The sequence below is a fragment of the Oryctolagus cuniculus genome, chromosome 1, assembly GCF_964237555.1.
Source record: "Oryctolagus cuniculus chromosome 1, mOryCun1.1, whole genome shotgun sequence".
NCBI classification, from domain to species: domain Eukaryota; kingdom Metazoa; phylum Chordata; class Mammalia; order Lagomorpha; family Leporidae; genus Oryctolagus; species Oryctolagus cuniculus.
Window position 1 is genome coordinate 183,385,106 of NC_091432.1, and position 24,420 is coordinate 183,409,525.

A 24,420-nucleotide genomic window follows, 5' to 3' on the forward strand; every position below is an offset into this window, starting at 1 on the left:
ACCTACTCCCCTGTGCCCAGCCCCACCTCCCATCAGGATGCCTGCCATTCTCTTCCGGTTTTCCTCATATTTTACTGGATCTTCCTTCTGAGTCTTCCTTACAGCCCTCTTCTCTTTTTCCATTATCCCACAGATGCCACTTATCTTTCTGTAAAGTTTCTGAGGGAGATGCCATTCATTCACAGGAGGTCAGTTCCACCTACTAGATTGTGATTCTTCTATCTGCATCTCTAACCCAGCTCTCACTGAACTGTCACATGCATGTGTTGTTGACCCACAATAACACCAAAAAACACACATTATTTTAAACTAAAGTTATCTTCATCTCTCTTTTCCTCTATATTGTACTCTTATATCCTGGCAAACAAGTCCTAACTGCATGCCAAGATTAAGATACAGAAAAATCACCTCCAACTTTTTCTTTTTCCTCACTCACCAGCCAAATTTTCCCCCAGTTTTGTTTACTAATTCTCCTTTGGAACCCTTGCAAATCTAGCCCATCTTCTCCAGCCACTATGACCACTGTCTTAGCTTAGACCTTCATCATTCCTCAGCTGGTCTCCTCCTGTTTGTGAACATGAAACATTCTACTTCTTAAAATGACAAAGAGGGCAAGCTTTCAAACACAAAGATCAGGTAGTATCTTTCCATTGATATAAAAGTTTTAGGCCATAAGCAGGGAGCTAGATTGGAAGAGGAGTGACCAGGACTCAAAACGGCACTCATATGGGATGTCAGCTTAAGCTGTGGCAGAGGCCTTTGTTTTTTAGTTAAACTTGTTCTGAACTGATGCAATTAAAGTTGTGGTAGAAGCCTTTCCAAGGTCAGAAGAAGAAAAAGGTGGCCGGTGCGCAGCTGGCGCAGCTCACTCAGCTCACTAGGCTAATCCTCCGCCTGCGGCGCCAGCACACTGGGTTCTAGTCCCGGTCGGGGCGCCAGATTCTGTCCCGGTTGCCCCTCTTCCCGTCCAGCTCTCTGCTGTGACCCGGGAGTGCAGTGGAGGATGGCCCAAGTGCTTGGGCCCTGCACCTGCATGGGAGACCAGGAGAAGCACCTGGCTGCTGGCTTTGGATCAGCGTGGTGCGCCGGCCGCGGCAGCCATTGGAGGGTGAACCAACGGCAAAAGGAAGACCTTTCTTTCTGTCTCTCTCTCACTGTCCACTCTGCCTGTCCAAAAAAAAAAGGAGGCATCTGTCTTGGAAATGAAATGTAGTTGAAGGGGAAGGATTAAGATGGGGGAGAAGGAAGGAGCTTACTGCTCTAGTCTAGGAAAAGATAGTTTAAAAAAAGTGGGATAGAGTGCAGTCTCAGGGAAGAGTTAAACTGAAAATGGCAGAGGAAACTCCACGCAAATTAGAGGGACATGGTGGACCTACATGGAAGGCATGGACGTGCACAAGTCAGGACCCCAGCCGCTGAGAGCCTCCATATCTGCTTTGGACAGTGAGGTGAGACCAGATTGCAGCAGCGCAACCCACTGGCATTAAAGCTGCAGGAAGAGCCTGGAGAGAATCCAGCTTGGAACTCTGTGGGTGAGAATGTACCTGCCAAACTAGAGAAGAAAAGGGGGGGCACATTTCTCTTTCCCTATTCACCCTGTAATGGCATCCTGTAACAAGGTAAGAAATGGCGGACACCATTTTGGACATACACAACAGCTGCACCAGCTCAAGTCTGCATCCAGCAACCAACTGAGTGGAAACTCCTGAGTCTGGCAGGGAGAATTCACAGAGGGCTAAGTGCTTGTGCAGTGGGAGGTTTGTATGCTGGGACTGTGAAAACACTGAGGCTATGTGGGAGGACTCAGGGTGTGGCTGAGACTTTGGGCAGTCTGTGGGAGGCTCCACATTCTCAGGGCTTCCTGGTAAGGGACATTGCTGGGGAATCTGAGCTTACACTGAGGATTGCACAGATCCTTTGTGTGGTCCTTGGGGCAGTGTGGATGAATATTATACCCACTGGGGCTAGCACCCAGGCACTGGTCTCCTTTGAGGAGAGGAGATAAGTTGAGTCTATGCAACAGAGCAGAACAAACTTCCTCTCTGATAAGAAAACAAAAAAACAGGGCCAGCGCCATGGCTCACTTGGCTAATCCTCCACCTGTGGCGCCAGCAGCCCAGATTCTAGTCCCAGTTGGGGTGCCAGGTACTAGTCGTGGTTGCTCCTCTTCCAGTCCAGCTCTCTGCTGTGGCCCGGGAGGGCAGTGGAGGATGGCCCAAGTGCTTGGGTCCCTGCACCCGCATGGGAGACCAGGAGGAAGCACCTGGCTCCTGGCTTTGGATTGGCACAGTGCCAGCTGTAGTGGTCATTAGGGCAGTGAACCAATGGAAGGAAGACCTTTCTCTCCGTTTCTCTCTCACTGTCTATAACTCTGTCTCTGTCTTTCACTGTCTAATTCTGCCTGTCAAAAAATTTAAAAAAAGAAAACAAATAACAGAGATTTACCACGTCTAAAACCTGGGTGTCACCTTAGATGCTGTCTTCACCCTGGAACACTGAACAGAACTCCCTGGACACACCCACCACGTTTTGGAGTATTCACTGAAAAAGTAGACACTCCACTAATCCAGACGCATAGTCCAAAGATAAAAGCTGCTGCCACGGTGGAAAAACAAACAAACAAACAAACAAAAAAAAAAAACAAAAAAAAAAAAAACAAAGAAGAAACCAAGGAGTATCTTAAATGCCAAATAACAAATGTACCAATTCAAGAAACAAGAATAAGGAACAAAATAGGATGCCCCCAAAAGAATATAACACTTCAGTGCCAGACTATGAAGATGAGATTGAAGAAATGCCAAAAATGAGATTCAAAAAATTGATCATAGGATTACTTAGAAGTAATCAAAAGCAAATGCATGAACTAATGAAATCCATACATGACATGAAAAAAAAAATTCCTACCACAAAATTGAGAGCTTAAAGAGAAAGCAAAATGAAATCTTGGAAGTGAAGAATTCAATAGAACAAATTTAAAATGCAGTGGAAAGCCTTAAATACAGAATTGGTGAAGCAGAAGAAAAAATATCCAAAGTAGAAGTCAAATTGCAGGAAACTATACAGTCAGACCAAAAACAAGAAGAAATTAGAAAACTAAAAAACACTGCTGAGTATCTACAGGATATAAACAAATGACCCATCATATGGGTTTGGGGAGTTCTTGAAGGTGTAGAAAGAGAGAAACAATTAGAAAGCCTTTTTAGTGAAATAATTACAGAAAACTTCCCCAATTTGGAGAAAGAAAAGAACATTCAGTACAGGAAGCACACAGAACTCCTAATAGACATGACCAGAAAAGATCTTCTCCACAACACATTGTAATCAAACTCCCCACAGTAAAACATAAAAAAAATTGTAAAACATGCACAGAGAGAAATGCCAGATTATTTTCAAAGGACCTCCAATGAGACTCACAACAGACTTCTCATCAGAAACTCTCTAGGAGAGAATGGCAAGATGTATTCAAAGTCTTAAGAGAAAAAAAACTTTAAACCCAGAATACTGCAAAGCTCTCATTTATGAATGAAGGTGAAATAAAGAACTTCCATGACCAAAAGAAATTGAAAGAATTTGTGACCACCAGTCCAGCCTTACAAAAGATGCTTAAGGATGTGCTTAACACAGAAATACAGAAACATGGTCATAACTACAAAGAAGGTAAAGGCAGAAAATCTCCTAGTAAAAGTATAAAGGAAATCCAAAGTTAAAAATGGGAATATTTATGGAACAATGTCAGGGCAAAGTCATTACTTATCAATAATCACCTTGAATGTAAATGGCCTCAACACTCCATTTAAAAGAAATAGACCGGATGAATGGATTAAAAAACAAAACCCAGCAACAGAGATTCATGCAGACTGAAAGGGAAAAGATGGAAAAAGATTTTCCATGCTAACAGAACCCCCCAAAAAAGCTGGAGTAGCCAATCTAATATCAGACAAAACACACTTTAACACAAAAACTGTTAAAAGAGACAAAGAATGGCACTATGTAATTATTAAGCGATAAATTCAACAGGAAGATGTGACTATTATAAATGTATATGTGCCTAATTACATGGCACCTGGCTATTTAAAAGAAATGTTAAGGCATCTAAAGGGAGACATAGACTCAAATACAATAGTAATGGGAGACTTCAATACCCCACTTTCAGGAATGGACAGATCAACCAGATAGAAAATTAGCAAGGGAACAGCAATTAACCAACTCTATAGACCAAATGGACCTAATAGATATCTATAGAACTTTCCATCCTATAGCTGATGAATACACATTCATCTCAACAGTGCCTAGAACTTTCTCTAGGATTGAGCACATGCTAGGCCATAAAGCAAGTCTCAGCAAATACCAAAAAGCTGAATTCACACCATACATCTTCTTGAATCACAATGGAATGAATATGGAAATCGGCAACTCGGGAATCTAGCACATCTGCAAACACATGCTCCTGAATGAACTGTGGGTCATAGAAGAAATCGAAAGAGAAATCAAAAAATTTCTGGAAACAAATGAAGAGGACAACACAACATATCAAAACTTATAGGAATAGCAACAGCAGTGCTAAAGGGAAGTTTATAACAATTGTGCCTACATCAAGAAATTGGAAAGGTACCAAATAAATGAGCTATCATGCATCCCAAGGATCTAGAAAAACAACAGCTAACCAAACCCAAAACTACTAGGAGAAAGGGAATAATTAAATTAGAGAAGAAATCAACAAAATTGAAACAAAAAAAACCTATACTAAAGATCAGGAAAACAAAGAGCTGCTTTTTGAAAAAAAATAAATAAAATTGACACACCATTGGCCCAAATAATCAAAAAAAAAAAAAAAAGATAAGACCCAAATAGATAAAATCAGAGATGAAAAGGGGATGTAAAAACAGATATCACAAAAATGAAAAGAATCATCAAAAATTACTACAAAGAGCTGTGTGCCAACAGACCAAGAAACCAAGAAGAAGTGGATAGATTCCTGGACACATACAATCTACCTAAGTTGAGACATGAAGACATAGAAAACCGAAACAGAACCATAACCAAGACGAAAATTGAATCAGTAATAAAGGCCCTCAGAACAAAGAAAAGCCAAGGATTGGATGGCTTCACTGCTGAATTCTGCCAGACATTTAAAGAACTAACTCCAATTATTCTCAAGATGTTCAAAACAATTGGAAGAGAGAAAATCTTTCTACATTCTATGAAGCCAGCATCACCTTAATTCCTAAACCCCAAAATGATTCAACCAAGAAAGAGAACTCCAGACTAGTTTCCCTGATTAACATATATGCAAAAATCCTCAACAAAATTTTAGCCAATTGAATCTAACTACACATCAGAAAAATCATTCACCTGAACCAAATGGGATTTATCCTTGGTATTCAGGGATGGTTCAACATTTGCAAATCAACCATATGACCCAGCCATCCCACTCCTGGGAATTTACCCAAGAGAAATGAAATCAGCAAATAAAAGTGTTATCTGCACCCTCATGTTTATTTCAGCTCAATTCACAAAAGCTAAGATATGGAATCTACCTAAATATCTACCAACTGAAGACTGGATAAAGAAATTATGGAAAATGTACTCTGGAATACTACATAGTGGTTAAAAAAAAAAAAAAAAAAAAAAAAAACGAAATCCGGTCATTTGCAACAAAATGGATGAATCTGGGAAACATCATACTTAGTGAAATAAGCCAGTCCCAAAGTGACAAATACCATATGTTCTCCCTTATCTGTGATGACTAATAAAGCATTCAAAAGGAAATCTGTAGAAGTGAAATTGATACTTTGAGAAGCAATGACTTAATAGCCCTTGTCTTCATTAACAAGACAGTTTTTTCTTTCTTTTCTTTCTTTCCTTTTCTTTTTTCTTTTCTTTTCTTAATAGAGAATGGAAGAGGGAGGAGGAGGTAGGGTGGGTGGGTGGGTATGGTGGAAAGAATCACTATATTCCTAAAGTTGTAATTATGAAGTTTGTACTCATTAAATAAAAGGTTTCTTTGTGGGGGAAAGAAATCAACAAAAAAATAGTCGTGAGGATGTGGGGAAAAAGGTACCCTAATCCACTGTTGGTGGTATTGCAAATTGGTAAAGCCACTATGGAAGACATTATGGAGATATCTCAGAAATCTGAATATAGATTTCCATATGATCCAGCCATCCCACTCCTGGGAATTTATGCAAGGGAAAGGAAATCAGCATATGAAAGAATTATATGTACTTCTATGTTTATTGTAGTTCAATTCACAATAGCTAAGACATGGAATCAATCCAAATGTCCATCAACTAAAGACTGGATAAAGAAATTATAGGATAAGCACACCATGGAATATCACTCAGTAGTAAAAAAAAAAAATGAAATCTGTCATTTGCAACAAAATGGATGAATCTGGAAAACGTCATATTTAGTGAAATAAGCCAGTCCCAAGGGGACAAATACCATATGTTCTCCCTTACCTGGCATAACTAATAGAGCACCCAAAAGGCAATCTGAAGAAGTGAAATTGCCACTTTGAGGAGCAATAAGTTGAACAGCCCTTGTTTTGACTGTTGTGTAATAGTTTTTTTTTTCATATTATTTGTGGAACTCTTTACTTAACATAGAGTTAAACATATGTGTATAAAGTCAGTCGAAAATAGATCTCAATAAAAAATAAGAATGGGAATAAGAGAGGGGAGAGGAAGAGAGATGGGAGTATGGATGGGAGGGTGGACACAGTAGGAAGAATGTTCCTACAGCTGTAATTATGAAGTATATGAAGTGTGTAACTGTAAAGCTGTATAGTTCTGCATACATCCCTATGACTTACTTCTAAGGGTACAGTTTAAAAACTTGCTATGGGTCCCCAAATCCCCTTAAGCTGGGTGGTAAAAATACCATCTTAAGTGTCAAATGGATCATATGGATAGGATTAAGTGTCTGGTAAAAATAATAGATAGAATTAAAAAGGAGTGAATGCTCCAACATGGGAAGCAGTCCACACAGCAGGCCTAGAATGACAATCACTTTAAGTAGTACTCTGACCTCAGAATCAGCCCTTAAGGCATTCTGGTGTGCCTATAAAGCCTACAAGAGCATCTAGGCATGGAAAGCCAAGACACTGTGGCAAAAAATGTCCTACATGAAGGATCTTGGTGTATGAGACACCAGTAGAGAGAAGTGGTCATCAAAGGAGGTACTTTTCTCTGAAGGGAGGAGAGAACTTCCACTTTGTTTATGGCCTTCTGTCAGTACTGATGGAGTTTGTGGATTCCAAAGGCTTCCCTAATCTAGGCAGCTCACGCCAAGAGCTTTTGGTGATCACTGATGTCATACATAAGAGTGTTAATTTTTAAATTAACAACAGGAGTCATTGTGTACTAACTTCCCAAGCAGGACCTCTGTCATCAAAGAATTGTATTATAATTATGTCTAAGTGCTCACAAACAATGTATCATTCTTGGGTGCTTCTTTAAAGTTAATTAAGCTTTAAAAAAAAAAAGAAGTGAAATTAACTTCAAGATGCAATGACTTTAAACAATCCTTGTCTGGACTGTTGAGAAGTTTTTTTTTTTTTCCTTGAAACTTGTTGAACTCTTTACTTAGTATAGAGTTGGTCTTCTGTGTACAAAATTAATCGAAAATGGATCTTATTGGAGAATGGGACTGGGAAGGGAAGAAGGAGGAAGAGGAGAGGTAGAAGTGTGGGTAGAAGGGCAGGTATGGTGGGAAGAATCACTATATTCCTAAAATTGTACTTATGAAATGCATGAAGTCTGTATTTCTTAAACAAAAGATTTCTTTGGGGGTAAAATAAGTTTTTTAAAAAAGTTTATTTTAGAGAACCATATGCAATGACTTTAAACAGCCTTTGTCTGGACTGTTGATGAATAGGTTTTTTTTTTTTTCTCTCTCTCTCTCTCATGAAAGTTGTTGAACTCTTTACTTAGTATAGAATTGGTCTTCTGTGTATAAAGTTAATTGAAAATGGATTGGCCGGTGCCATGCTCAATAGGCTAAGCCTCCGCCTTGCGGTGCCAGCACACTGGGTTCTAGTCCCGGTCAGGGCACTGGATTCTGTCCCGGTTGCCCCTCTTCCAGGCCAGCTCTCTGCTGTGGCCCGGGAGTGCAGTGGAGGATGGCCCAAGTGCTTGGGCCCTGCACCCCTTGGGAGACCAGGAGAAGCACCTAACTCCTGGCTTTGGATCGGCGCGGTGCGCCGGCCACAGCGCGCTGGCCACAGCGGCCATTGGAGGGTGAACCAATGGCAAAGGAAGACCTTTCTCTCTGACTCTCTCTCACTGTCCACTCTGCCTGTCAAAAAAAAAAAAAGATAGAAAGAAAATGGATCTTAGTGGGGAATGGGATTTGGAAGGGGGGAGGGAGGAGGAGGAGGGGTGGAAGCGTAGGTGGGAGGGTGGGTATGGTGGGAAGAATCACTATATTCCTAAAGTTGTATTTATGAAATGCATGAAGTTTGTATTCCTTAAAAAAAAGGCTTCTATGGGAAAAAAGAAAGCTTTAAAGACCCATCATCTTCTATAACATAATCTTATTTCATTGGAATAAGTTGATATAATCGGAAAAATTATTTGCATGGGAGTAGTACTGTGGCAGAGGAAATGGAGCTGACACTTGAGACACCTGCATCCCATACTGGATTGTCTGTTTCAGTTCCAGATATACCACTTCTGATCCAGCTTCCTGTCAATGCATCCTGAGAGGCAGCAGATGATGGCTGAAATGCCTGAGTTCCTACCACCTACTTGAGAGATCCTGATGGAGTCTCTCGCTCTTGGCTTTGGCCTGCTCCAGGCTTAACTGTAGCAGGCATCTGGGGAGTGAACCAGCAGATTGAAGCTTGATCAATCCATTGATCTCTCTCTTTCCCAAAATCTTATGTTAATGGATTAAGGATGAACGTAACCAAATTATGAGACCCTTAATCCATACTTAATGTATACTAAGCTGATCTTCTGTATATTAAGATAATCGAAAATGAATCTTGATGTGAATGGAAGGGGAGAGGGAGTGGGAAAGGGGAGGGTTGTGGGTGGGAGGGACGGTATGTGGGGGAAGCCATTGTAATCCATAAGTCGTACTTTGGAAATTTATATTCATTAAAGTTAAAAAAAAAAAAAAGAAAGTGGTTAGACTGGATTAAGCTGTTGGATGGAACCCCACGATCAATCATTGTGGCCACATAAACAGACAAACATTGATATGAAAAAAAAGACTGCTCCATGTTTCTCTCTGCTTTATCTTCCCTTCACAAGTGTTCCACCAATCATCAGACACCAGACCAGAGGTCACCTGATTTTGCATTCTGAACCTCTAAAAATAAAATCTGAAATAAATTTTACTCCTTCTGTAATGAAAAGCTAACATAACGACCATAGTATTCTACTACCTTATTGCATTTCTTTTGTTCTCTTACTATACTCTTTCCACAATTTTGAAGAAATTCCCCAAATTTCTATGTTATCTCATTTGTTTTGCCTCCCTGAGATAGTACTCCCTATGACTAAAATATCTTCCTCCCAGCATATATTCCTGTATGCCTGGTAATGCATTGTTCAAGACCCACCCAAAGCATCAACTCCTCTGGAAAGTCTTCCTAATTCCTCCAATAAAAGCCAAACCAGACATCCCTCTTATACAACCCCTCTATTAATGTGGTTACCACAATGAATTATGATCACTTTTTGCTTACCCATTTCTCCTCTAAATTGTAAAACAATCAATGAAACCCTAGAATTAATTAAAAAGAAGGGTGGTCTTCTGCCTTGTAATTGAGAATGTAAATTAGTAAGGCCTTTTGACAGACATTTTAGCAATATTTGTCACATCCAATATATGAAATTGTAATTATATTTCTAAGAATTTCTTTAGAAATATATTCAAATATGTGTACCAAAATATATCTTATAAAAATTTCAAGGCAGAATCTTTTATGATAGCAAAAATTAAGAATGATCTGCATCATTGCCACGGAATACCATTCAGGTACTTAAAATTGCTGACCTGGAAAGGCATATTGCTAAGTGAATTAAAGGTGAGTTCCAGAAAAGTATTAAATTATGATATGCCATGCTCCTGCCAATCTCTATGCTTACACAAATTTTATCTACACAAATACACTGGATAGATCTGGAAAGACTATCCAAAATAGCTAACAATCATTAAATGGAGTCAAGAAAATAAAACTCCCAAGTTGTATCCCATGGAGGAATATAACTTTTACCAGAATATATATTCCTGAATATTTTTAAAGACAGAAAACATATTGATGAATATAATTATCAACATAAAAAAGAATGCAGCTATAACATCACCTTATTGATCACAACAGTTTAAAATAAATAACATTTTAAAATCATTTTTCAATAAAACTAAGAATAAGGAGAGTAGAAGGTGACTCTCAATGAATCCGGAGTATAATTTTGTTTGACAGTAGGTTTTGATTTTTAGGAAGGAAAAAGTACTGACAAATTTATGTTCTGATCAACTGAATATCATCTCTTAAATGGCATCAACATTATGTCGATATATTCCTCTCAGAAAAGATAATTCTTCAAAATTCAAACAAGATCGTATTCCATATATAAAACTAATACATTTCCTAGGGGTGGAAATCTGCTTCTGGCAACATCAAAATAGCTTTCTCACTCTATGAAGCCTTAAAACCTGACATTTACTCATATACTTTTTCTGAAAACAGGTTGAAAGAGAGAAGCATGGGACCCTTTTAAACCTAGAGTGCTACAATCGATAATGCTTCAGGGTGACTATTGGTTTAGAGCTTCTAAAACACACATGACTCTAACAGATAGCATTGCTCTGTTAAGCACAGATACAAAATAAGACAGAATAAATACACATGAACTCAAGGAAACTACTGACATTTACCACCCCTTCTGACTCTGACAGTTCAATTAAGCAAAACTGAAGAGACTCTCATTAGAGAAGCAGGAAAATCACTAGGATGCAAATTGGACCAAGGGTAGATGATATCCTTAAGAAGTAGCATTGGGATTCTGCCAACATCAGCTGGAAATCGTTTGGCCACTTTTTTTAATTCTCCTGGAAAACTCTGATCAACAGTTTTTGGTAAAGCATCACTGTAATGGATGGTCACTCCTCAAGAAAGAGTTGAAAGAAACTGATAAAATGAACATTCTGGAACAGCCTAAAGCTATTAAATTTTTACAAATGGATCATTTCAGTAGGAAGAGAAACAAGAATACATTCATTTGCACCTTGAGGTCATTATGCTAAGTGAAATAAGCTAGACACAAAAAAGATGAGCATGCATAATTCCATTTATGAGATATCTAAAACAATCAATTTCATAAAAATCAAAGGCAAGAATAGTGGTTACCAGAGGCTGGAGGCAGTTATTCATCAACAGACATTAAGTTTCAATTTAGTAAGATGAATAAACTCTAGAGATCTGTGTATAGCATTGTACCCACAGTCAACAATAAATTGCACAATTAGAAATGTGTTAAGAGGATGAATCTCTTGGGGCCAATTCTATGGCATTGTAGGCTGAGCCTCTGCCTGCTCTGCCAGCATCCTACATGGGCACCAGTTTCAGTCCCAGCTACTGCACTTCTAATCCAGCTCCCTGCTAATGTGTCTGGGAAAGCAGTGGAAGATGGCCCAAGTGCTTGGGCCCCTGCATCCACATGAGAGACCCAGAAGTCTCTCAGGGTTCATATGGCCCAGCTCTGGCCATTGCGACCATTTAGAGAGTGAACCAATGGATGGAAGATCTCTCTCTCTCTCTCTCTCTCTCTTTCTCCCTCTCTCTAACTTTACCTCTCCAAAAAATAAATAAATCTTTTCTTAAAAAGAGGATGATATCATTAATTGTTATTACCATCAAAAAATTAAAATTAAACTTTTAAAAATACATCAAGCTCAGAGATTCATATTGGAATATTAAAAAATTGTTTTTAAGACATAGTAAGAGGATATATTTTAAAAAGTGAAAAAACAATATTTTTCTCACTAGAACAATAATAATACACATAGACAAGTACTTATACATCCATGTACCCTTCATTAAAATTAAACAGATGTTAACACTTAAAACCAATTCACTTTCCCTTTTTTTCTTTAAAGAAATAAAATTTTAGACATACAAGGAAACACCAAAAAGTTCATGGAAAATGAAATAGAAAGATACATTTATTTGGTGTAAAAAATTTTGAAATCCATGCATGTGAGTATAAGGTTTTCCTCCCAATAACCAGTGCCCTTAAGTTCCTGTACCGCCATTCCAACATATACTCTTATGCTACATATGTGCTTTTACCTAACTCATTTTCTCATTTCAGTTGTTTATAAAAACACACACATGATATCATAGCTATATATATATATATATATATGAGGGTTCTTTAAAAGTTCATAGAAAATGGAACTAAAGGATAAGTTCATTTTGGTGAAAAAAATGAAATCTATGCATAGTTCTCTCATAATAAGCACTGCCTATGACTCTTTGAAGTATCCTCATATGCTTATGCAACTTTTAAATCATTTATTGAGATTCACTCATGCTGCTATATTAGGCTATACAGCATTAAATATTATTAACCCACATACTCATATAAGGCTAATTAAGAATATTCTTTTTCATATTACCAACACTGAAACTTATGTCTTATGATGCACTTGTGAAAACAGTAGCTGTTATAAAGTACAAAATTTAAAGAAAACCAGGGGCCTGTACTGTGGTTTAGTGGGTAAAGCCTCTGCCTGCAGTGCCAACAATCATATGGGCATCAGTTAGAGTCCCGGCTGCTCCACTTCTGATCCAACTCTCTGCTATGGCTTGGGAAAGCAGTAGAAGACGGCCCAAGTCCTTGGACCCCTGCACTGGTGTGGGGGACCCCAAAGAAGCTTCTGTCTCCTGGCTTCTGACAGCATAGCTCCCACCATTGTATCCATCTGGGGAGTGAAGCAGCGGAGGGAAGACCTCTCTCTGCCTCTCTCTGTAATTCTGCCTTTCTTTCTTAAAAAAAAAGATAAAAAAGATTATTTATTTGAAAGTCAGAGTTACACAGAGAGAGAAGGAGAGGCAGAGAGACAGAGGCCTTCCATCCGATGGTTCACTCCCCAGATGGTGACAACGGCTGGAGCTGTGCTGATCCGAAGCCAGGAGCCAGGAACCAGGAGCTTCTTCAGGGTCTCCCACGCAGGTGCAGGGGCCCAAGGACTTGGGCCATCTTCTACTATATTCCCAGGCCATAGCAGAGATCTGGATTAGAAGTAGAGCATCTGGGTCTCCAACCAGTGCCCATACAGGATGCTGGCACTACAGGTGGCAGCTTTACCCGCTACACTGCAGTGCCGACCCTATAAATAAATCTTTTTTTAAAAAAAGAAAACTAAAAACTAGAAAAAATAATAAGCGAATTGGATATTAAGTAGAAACACTTAACCGTGTCAGCCTAAGTATGTATTTTATAATGGTCCCAAAAGAATTGCTTTCCATCTCATGGGCCTTTTTCCATTTATTTTTCTTTATTCATTTGACCGGCAGAGACACACAGAGAGAGAAAAAGATACACACATGCACACACACACACACACACACACAGAGAGAGAAGAGAGTGGAAGGGGTGGATGTGGGGTGCTCCAATATGCTGATTCACTCTTCAAAATGTCTACAGTTGGACCACAATGCTAGGAACAGGGACTTCAATCCAAGTCTCCCACATGTATGGTAGGAACCCAATTATTTGATCCATGACCACCACCTCCCAGAGTTTGCATTAGCAGGAAGCTAGAATTAGGAGCCACAGGTAGGCATTCAACCCAGATTCTTTGATGTAGTCTACTAGCATCTAAAATCATCTTAATCACTATGCTAAACACCCAGCCCTCATGTATATTATTCTTCATTCATCTTTTAAGAAACTAAGATTCCTCACAAGTGAATGTTATATATTAGAGTCACAAGAGCCACTATCTTCTTCATATCTTCCTATTTATACTGTTGTATGTATTTCTTTTAAAAACAAAGGCTTATTTATGTGAAAGGCAGAGCAACAGTAAGGAGGAAAAGAGGGAGATATTCCATCTCCTGGTTCACTCTCCAAATGGCCGTGATGGCTTAAGCTGGGCCAGGCTGAAGCAAGAAACCAGTAAGTCCATCCACACGGGTGGCAGAAACCTTAGCACTTGGGCCATCACCCACTGCCTTCCCAGGCACATTAGTAGGAAGCTGAATTGGAAGCAGAGCAACTGGGACTTTGATATGGAATACCAGCAACCCAAGTGGCAGCTTTACATGCTGCACAACAGTGCTAAACCCTACATATATTTCAAGAGGACTCTGTGTGTGTGTGTGTGTCTGTCTGTCTGTCTGTCTATCTGTTGGTCTATGGGGTTGAGGAGTGGTTGTGATATTTTCATCCTTCATTTGTTCTCTTTAAATCTGTTGTATGGGTAGATTCCAGCTATTTCTATGAAGTGGGAAACCAGAAAATTGAGAAAACAGATTTTTCTGCTCAAACTGAGATCTTATAAAATGACCAGAAAAGTTAAGAACAAAAAGGAGAAGATATTGCACTGTGTTATTTCCAAATAGATGTCAATTCAGTATCAAGTGATGAGAAGAGAGGTATAGAACCATAACCATTATGCTCCTGCCACAAGAAACCGTAATTCCCCATTATCCCCTAATTTCTGAGATAAAACCTGTTCTGGTTTGAAGGACTAGATTCTTCCTACAGTACTGCTCAATCTGTAGATGAAATTAAAACAATGGATGTGAGGCTATGGCAAGAGGGGGAGGAGGGAGTACTATATGATCTTTACTAATTAAACTCCTGAGATATTAAAAGAGAAGTAGAGAGGGAGAAAAACTCAAAACTCCTTGTCATAAACATGACTTAAATAAAAATGTGTCCAAAAATAAGCAAAAGCTTTGAAGAGGCCGGCACCACAGCTCAATTGGCTAATCCTCCGCCTGCGGTGCCGGCACCCCAGGTTCTAGTCCCGATTGGGGCACCGGATTCTGTCACGGTTGCCCCTCTTCCAGTCCAGCTCTCTGCTGTGGCCCGGGAAGGCAGTGGAGGATGGCCCAAGTGCTTAGCCCTGCACCCACACGGGAGACCAGGAGGAAGAACCTGGCTTCTTGTTTTGGATCAGTGCATCACACCGGCCATAGCAGACATTTGGGGGGGTGAACCAATGGAAAAAGGAAGACCTTTCTCTCTGTCTGTCTCTCTCTTTCTCACTGTCTAACTCTGCCTGTCAAAAAAATAAAAATAAAAAAATAAAAAAATAAGACTTGAAGATCCATTTATCCAAATTAAATGGACAGTAGGCATGTGAAAAGGTGTTCAACATCATAAGTCATCACAGAAAGACAAATCAGAAGCAAAATGAAATTTTGAAAATGAAATGAAAACTTCACACCCAATAGGGTGACTTAAATATATTTTTAAAGGAAAATAACAAGTATTGGAGAAATTAGAAGCTTCATACATTTCTAGTGAAAATGGAAAATAGTAGTCATTTTGAAAAACAGTTCAGTAGTTTCTCAAAAGTTAATCATAAAATTACAGTATGAGCAAACAATTCCATCTAGGTATGTACTTGGGAGATTTGAAAACATACATCTACACAAAAATTTATGAATTAATGTACACAGCAGCATTATTCATAATAGTCAAAAAGTGAAACCAAGTCAAATGTCCATCAACTTAAAAATGAATAAACAAATGGTGGTACAGCTATAAAATGGAATATTATTCAGCTATAAAAATATTAAAGTATCCTATAATACATACCTTGAAAACATTACACTAAGTGAAATACATTAGAAACAAAAGATTATATATCATACTGTTCCACTTAAAGGAAATGTGCATAATAGGAAAATCTATGAAGAAAGGAAGTAGATTAATGGTTCCCAGGCATTGGGGGATACAATGAGGAGTGATTGTTAATAGACATAGTGTTTCTTTATGAGTGTGAAAATGTGAAATTAGTATTGATAGTCACATAACTCTATGAATATACTAAAAACCTCTATGTTGTAGACTTTCAAAGGGTCAATGTTATGATATGTGAATTAAAATCTAAATTTTCTAAAGAAGAAAAAAAAAAGTGAAAATGATTTGCTTAACTGAAATCCAGCTTCAAATGAAAAGAAAAAAAATCAATGTATCAATATCAAGGCATCTGTCATGAGCAGATATAAATGCATCTGAAAATCGTGATGTGATCAGAAACATGTGAATGATTCAGTGGTGTTACCACTAAGAAAGACAGCAATTATTCTAACAGAGTTATTGCTTTTATGGCACAGATATAAGAGGATGGCCCATGAAGAAAAAGATCTAGATCAAGAACCTGGTTCTCACATTTTCTGTTTGACATCTTAGACAAAGTACTCAATTTTTACATGATTCACTTTCCTTTCCTGTAAAGCCAGAACAGTGGTACTCCCCTCTTCAAAGTTCTTATAATCCTATTAACTAAATGAAAAGCATGTTTCAAAGGCTTGGGATACAGTTAAGGACAAAGTAAACATTAAAATATTTAATATAGAAATGATTTACTGTCAAATCTGAGAAAGCTAAATTCATAGGGCAGCAGGTCTCTGAAAATTTGCAATAGCAGGAATTTGGTGCATGAGGTTATAGGTTCAGAAAGAACAAAAAGAACATGGAAAATAAAATCCACCTGATCATCCACACATCCCTACTTTACATAATGGTTTTATTATAACAATAAAAAGTAACTATCTGGTCCCAGCATTGTGGCATAGCAGGTTAAGCCATTGCCTGCGATACCAGCATCCCATATAGGTGCTAGTTCGAGACCCTGCTGCTCCACTTCCAATCTAGCTCCCTGCTAATGTAATTGGGAAGGCAGTGGAAGATGGCCCAAGTACTTGGGCCCCTGCACCCACATTGGAGACCTAGAAGAAGCTCTGGATCCCTAGCTTTGCCCTGGCACAGCCCCAGCTATTGCAGACATTTGGGGAGTGAACCAGCGAATGGAAGATATATTTCTCTCTCTCTTTGTCCCTCTGCCTTTCAAATAAATAAAAAGAATTAATTAAAAAGTAAGCTATCTCTTAATCATAAAGAATTCTTCACTGAATTAAAAGCAGTTCCTTCTGTAACTTGAAAGAGCCAGAGAGAGAGGTGGCAGACAGCACTGTGGAGAGGTAAGGTAAGCCACTTCAATTTCCTGCTAATGCAAAGAAAGCAGCTGACTATGGCCCAAGTACTTGGGCACCTTTCACGCATGTGGGAGGCCAGACTGGAGTTCATAGGTCCTGGCTTCAGCCTGGCCTAGCCCTAGCTGTTGCAATTGGAGAGTGAACCAGTGGATGGAAGATATCTCTCCTTCTCCCTTTCCCTCTCCCCCTTTCCCTCCCCCTCCCTCTCTCTCCTTCCTCCCTCCCTGTCAAATAAATCAATAAATAAATTTAGGGAAGGAAGGGGGGAGGAAGGGAGGGAGGAAAGGAAGAAGGAACAAAAAGGGAGGAAAGAGCAAGCCAGCCAGTGGGACACTTTTCTAGGAGAAATGGCTTATCAGTAATTTTCACACTTTACTGATCAAAGGAATCACTCAATGGACTAGTAAGTTTACATATTCCTAGGCCTTACCCTAGGGATTCTAATTCAGTAGATCCTAGTGGATTCTGAGAACCTGCTCTTGGGTGATGCTGAATGAGGCTGCTTAACCAACACCATAATTTATGGGGCCCTGGCTTGAACAATATGATATTGTATTTGCTCAGTTACTTTAAAAAAAAAAAAGTGATTTATCCCACTCAGGCAAATTTTATGAACTGTTACCTTCAGAAGAAAAGGAAAGCATGTCATAACTACAAATAATACCTAGTATTTACTCAATGTCTATATATAACATACTGTTCTAAAAGTTTTACACAGGTATACTTTACCCAAGCTTCCTAACCACCTTATGAGTTAAATAGTCTTACTATCCAGTTTGCAAATAGAGTAGCTTCACAGAGATTGAACAATTTCTCCAATATTATACAGTGTAGGCATTCTACCAAAAAGGTACTGCTGGAAACTTTTAAAACAAGTTTGAGGCCATAATATCTCAAGTTGAAATAACTATGTATATGTGTCATGTATATATCAGATAAAGATAAAAATAGACTATTTTTTTCAGTCTCAGAAATTCTAGAAGTATGAAAATGAGAAAAGGAACATTTCACTGAAAAACTATAATCCTTCTTTTCAAATTATAAATATATGCTAATATTTTTCAAACTGGTAACCACTTTTCTCTTATAAAGAACAGTTAATAAATTTCATAACTTAATATCATTGAAATTATCTTTTTCTGGCCATTTCAATTGTAATTAAGAGTAAAAATAGCAAAAATTTAACTTTTATTTTCTTTTATTTTCAATCATCTAGTGATAGAAGCATTTCTGAGTCAAAATTATTTTAAACATCATTTGGTTAATGGTGGATCTTCTATTGAAATACTAATGGGTGAAGATTACATACCTTGTTTTTAAAATAAACCTCAATTGGCAAAATGAAACCAGCATACCCAGATTCTTCTACTTTGTAAGGTGGATCTTTGCACACTGCAACATTAAAAAAAAAAAAAGAGACTAGGTAAGATGAGAATAATAAATGAAAATACATTTTTCTTTTTTTTTAACAGAAAACATTCTACCACCTAGATCACCCCAAATTTCACAGCTTGTTACCAGCCCCCCAGACTAGTCTCTCATCAGTCTTCCATTTCTTCTCCACAATCTAGAACATTTTTCAACATTAAGTGAATATGGAAGTTTTTTATTCAAATAATGGTGGATAAGCCATGGTTATCAGTGAGTGGCCTTCAGTTGTTAACACCCACCTTAAATCTTTAGGAAAATTGAGGTTAGCTCCTAAAGAACCAAAAAGAACTCTAGGTTTCCTAACAAATGCTATCTAAGTCCAGTATTTCATGCAAATAACGTCCCCATGTGAACTCCTCTCTTGTTTGAGACACCCTGATTTCTATGTCATTGTCCTTTAGAAAATCCCAAACCCCGAGTCCCTCTATATGATTGATGCCCATGAATACGCATTACCACTCTTCTTTCTGAAAAGGAAATGCTTATTGAAATACTGGTCTACATACAAGCACTTACAATATAATCACATCTTAAGACTGTTCTTTTTTTTTAAAGGTTTTTGTATTTCTTATGGAGTTAGAAGGAAGCAAGAATGCTAGGCAAGTTCTCGGGAGGAAATGAGAGACTCTAGGAGGCTAAACAGGATTTCATCACACTAAAACTTCCATTAAACAAATCAATCATACACCAACTGAAATTATTTTGGTTAAGATTGTATTTGGCAAAATCACAGAATAAAATATCTATGTTGAATATCAAGGCCACGTGTCCTAGAAACCTGACTCCTTCAGCTGTTCCAGTTTACTTTCTGATCCTGCCTCCTGTTGTCAACTACCAAACCCGTGTGCTTCATTCAGATGCATTGGTTACCCCCAACTATTCCCAGATGTCCCACCCAGGCCCAGTCCCCTCGGTGTCCTTGCATCACATTATGAAGCTATTCTTAGCAGCCTCTGCTAATTCAAATCCCAACTTCTTCTCAAGGCCCTTCGAGACCACAGAGCAGTATCATCTTTTCCCCTTCTACCCTCTTCAAGCATTCACTGTCTGAATCACTGCTTTGACACTCAGATGAGGTCCTCATAATCATATAATTCAAGAATCATGGCTGGCGCCGCGGCTCACTTTGCTTGCTAATCCTCTGCCTGCGGCACCAGCACACCGGGTTCTAGTCCCGGTTGGGGTGCCGGATTCTGTCCTGGCTGCCCCTCTTCAAGTCCAGCTCTCTGCTGTGGCCCGGGAGTGCAGTGGAGGATGGCCCAAGTGCTTGGGCCCTGCACCTGCATGGGAGGCCAGGAGGAAGCACCTGGCTCCTGGCTTCAGATCGGCGCAGCTCCTGCTGTGGCGGCCATTTGGAGGGTGAACCAACAGAAGGAAGACCTTTCTCTCTGTCTCTGTCTCTGTCTCTCTCTCTCTCTCATTGTCTAACTCTGCCTGTCAAAAAAAAATCATATTCTAATTTATTTTCACTCCCTGAGGACAGAAAGAACACTCCCTTTAGGGAGATAAAGAATGCCAAGGGTTCAAACCACACAGCCAGTGTACCTATATACAACCTGTGATCCACCTCAGACCAGACAGGCTACCTGTACAAAATTATTTTACCATTCTGAACCATGGATTCCTCTTCTAGACAGTGTTAACATTAAACAGGGCAACTAAAACAGACAATGTTGGGTTTCCCCCAAAATTCATATGTTGAAGTCTTAACCCTTAACAGTAATGGTATCCAGAGCTGCGCCTTTGGGTGGTGATTTGGTCATGCAGGGTCTCATGAATGGGATTAGCACCCTTATAAGGGAGGATATACAGAATTCTCTTGGTTAGACATTCCACAAGTACAAATGTCAGTATAAAGACGTATACTTAAGGCAAAATTTTAACATTTGACAAATCTATTTTAGCCCACCTTCGAAAAATTTCCCCAAACTGACACCAAAAGAAGTATATTAAGTTATCTCACTTGACCTTGTAAGTTTTTCTAATTTAAAGAAAAAAATGAATAAAGAAAAGGAAAAGAACTCAGATTGGCTTCAGCCTTGCATCTACTGACCACCTGCTAACCAGTCATGAATATTCAAATACCCCAGAAGGTAGCAGAGAGGCAGATGCATCTAAATGCACAGAGCAGCCTCTACCTCACTCCAGCAAGGTTAATGTCACACCCACGACATTTCCAGGCTGCAGAGTCCCTTTTCAGAACAGCAGTTTTAGTGTCCAGGTTGCTTGGGATTAATCATGCCAATGTCATCTGAAGGAAGTTTATTTTGTGGGCTGCTTCACATGCCAGAGAAGTTATAGCTGTTCTTCTATATACCCTTTTGTATAATTCATTTTCTCCATTTTGCATGCAAATTGCTCCTATTATAGGAAACAGCTGTTAGTGAGCACACATCTTATAGTTGAAGGCTTTGGATTTTTTCCCACTCCTAAAGGAAATGATCTGCTATGTATTAATATTCTATGGAAGTCTGGTTTTATAGGAAACTGTTTACTAACTCATACCTCAACTATTTTAAATGCAACATTTTCATCAATAACAATAACAATGTCTATAAAGCACACTGAGTTCTTAATTAGACAAACAATGGAAACTTTTTACATACAAAACACATGATGCAAAATCAGTAGCAATGTAAATATAAATTGACAGTCCTAATCTGAAGAAAGTCAAATTAGAGGAAGTTGTTTATTTATTTGGGTATCATAATCATTAACACGGTTTTAAGTAAGTTCTAAAAAAGAAACAGGAGTTAAAACTAAAAACACTTCACCCAGTAGTGATAGTACACTAGACATGAGCAATTATTTTTAAATCAGTAGAATCATGTTTGGGAAGAATCTTCCTGTGTACCCAATACAGACCTGGATCCAGTTCTGATAGTACCACATTTTAAGCAACTGAGTTAACCAATTAGGTTAACTTAGAAGATTTCAAGGTCATTTTGAAACTAACATTCTATAGACATAAATAACATTTTCCCTTTCCTCTCCTTCCATACATTACTATCCATATACTCTAAAGTTCTACCCAGGAGACATTTCAAAATTCTCTTTGTCAAAGTAATCACATTTATCACATAAGTCTTATCAAGATACAACACCCAAAATTCATGCCTGATAGGAACAGACAAAAGTCTGTTTAAAACAATGAGTATATGGACTTTCTTTTCCACTAAAATAGTTCTTCAAAATAACAAGTATACTACAGATTCCCAACATGTAGTATAATGCTATGACACATATTGATCATTAACCTGTTTAATTTTTAAGTTGAAAAACAGATTCACAGAAAGGAAAACACAAAAAAGAAAAAAAAAAAACAGATCACAATTTGGAAAACCCAAAATAAGTAATCCTTATTAATAAGTAAATCTTTACTTATTTACTGAAATATTTAATATTCTCCTTTAGGAGAAAAGAGTTTGATACACAGAAATAAATGATCTTTAGATGAATAAATGAATTCTCATTTATATAAAAATTATATATAATAAACACATTTGATTAATAGGACTCAATTTTAGCAACTCCCTCCCACCAAAAAAAAAAAAAGCACACATGCATACAAATCACTCCTGCTAAATCCATAAGACCTTCATTTAAGCTTTAGAGATATCAATAGGCAGTAGTATTTTTTTTTTTCACTAATCCTCAGGAAAACAGCTGGTGGAGTCCTCTCCACAGCATTGCTCTGGTTTGTTTGCTTAGACCCTATCATTCACAGCGATCTGAATACATTTGTTAAGGACATGGCCCGGTCACCCATTGATAATTATTGGTTTTCATTTTAGAAGAGCCCTTCTGAGAGGAAACACCAAATTCTGTCTATATAAAGACTGCTACTGCCACTGTTTTTGTGTCAGATGTCCCTTCCAGCTTGAGCATTTTGGACTTCTTCCCTGCCTGCTTCCATGTCACCAACTCAGAGCCCCCAGGAATGGGAAAATCAGCGTCCTGCACAGCCCATTTTACTGTTCCAACAGTTCTCTGGAGTGTCTGGAATTCTAGGGCCAGACTCTAGAAGCCTGAGTACCAAGGGGCAGCCCACCACACTGCCACTACACATGGCTGAGTTATTACACACATAGCATCTGGAACAACCAACAGTTGGGTTTTGTTTTTAACTTTATAAGCATGTGTTCAGCTCCCCCCCCCCCTTTTTTTTGACAGGCAGAGTAGACAGTGAGAGAGAGAGACAGAGAGAAAGGTCTTCCTTTTGCCCTTAGTTCACCCTCCAATGGCCGCTGCGGCCAGCGCACTGCAGCTAGCGAACCACACTGATCCGATGGCAGGAGCCAGGAGCCAGGTGCTTTTCCTGGTCTCCCAGGACCAGGAAAGTGCCAGGTGCTCTTCCTGGCACTTGGGCCATCCTCCACTGCACTCCCTGGCCACAGCAGAGAGCTGGCCTGGAAGAGGGGCAACTGGGACAGAATCCGGCACCCTGACTAGGACTAGAACCCGGTGTGCCGGCGCCACAAGGCTGAGGATTAGCCTAGTGAGCCGCGGTGCCAGCCTCAGCCCCTTTTAAATCAATTTCTAAACAGAAACAAGATATATTTTCCCCCTTTGTGTTGTATTTCTTGCCCCACTTCACTGAAAAAGGACTAAAGATACCACTGAGTAAATCTGGAGTTATGTTGAGTTGTTTTTACTTTGTTTATTGTTTTAAAATTAAAATACAATTCTAATACATATGTTTCCTACTGAATTAGCAATTATATGACATAAGATGATTATCTAACTTTCATAAACTTTATTTATTTATTTATTTGACAGGTAGAGTTATAGACAGTGAGAGAGAGACAGAGAGAAAGGTCTTCCTTCCATTGGTTCACTCCCCAAATGGCCGCCACAGCCGGAGCTGCGCCGATCCGAACCCAGGAGCCAGGTGCTTCCTCCTGGTCTCCCATGCGGGTGCAGGGGTCCAAGCACCTGGCCCATCCTCCACTGCCCTCCTGGGCCACAGCAGAGAGCTGGACTGGAAGAGGAGCAACCGGGACTAGAACCTGGCGTCCATATAGGATGCTGGCGCTGCAGGTGGAGGATTAACCAAGTGAGCCACAGCGCCAGCCCCTTAACTTTCATAAACTTTTAATGCCAGAAACTAGATCAGTTAGCTAATAGAGTAGAACTGGACCACCTGCTTATCTTCTTAGAATTCACTACAACAAAACCCAGTCAAAAAGAACCCTGCTGGGGCCAGCGCTGTTGTGTAGCTGGTAAAGCTGCAGCCTGCATGTCCAACATCCCATATGGGGGTCGGTTCAGGTCCAGGCTGCTCCACTTCTGATCCAGCTCTCTGACATGACCTGGGAAAGCAACAGAGGAAGGCCCAAGTCCTTGGGTCCCTGCACCCGCGTGGGAGACATGGAAGAAACTCCTGGCTCCTGGCTTCGGATCAGCACAGCTCCAGGCATTGTGGCCAATTGGGGAGTAAACCAGCGGAATGAAGACCTCTTTTTTTTTTTTAACTTTCATTTAATAAATATAAATTTCCAAAGTACAGCTTTTGGATTACAGTGTCTTTTCAACCCCATAACTTCCTTCCTACCCACAAACCTCCCATCTCCCGCTCCCTCTCCCATTCCATTCACATCAAGATTCATTTTCAATTATCTTTATATACAGAAGATCAATTTAGTATATATTAAGTAAAGCTTTCAACAGGTTGCACCCACACAGAAACACAAAGTGTAAAGTACTGTTTGAGTACTAGTTATAGCAATTTATAGTAATTTACATTGTATAACACATAAAGGACAGAGATCCTACATGGGGAGTAAGTGCAC

The 24,420-nt window shown here is 39.2% G+C and overlaps 1 protein-coding gene across 4 annotated transcripts in view; it reads right to left on the reverse strand.

The window, feature by feature from the left end:
* Positions 1 to 24,420, reverse strand: part of MLLT3 (MLLT3 super elongation complex subunit) — a 392,438-nt gene that overhangs the window by 119,545 nt on the left and 248,473 nt on the right. For all 4 annotated transcript variants that reach the window (XM_070052927.1, XM_070052921.1, XM_051857400.2 and 1 more), the window contains one exon: positions 18,507 to 18,589. In XM_070052927.1, coding sequence (XP_069909028.1) covers positions 18,507 to 18,589 — 83 coding nt within the window. The remainder of the gene's footprint in view (positions 1 to 18,506; positions 18,590 to 24,420) is intronic.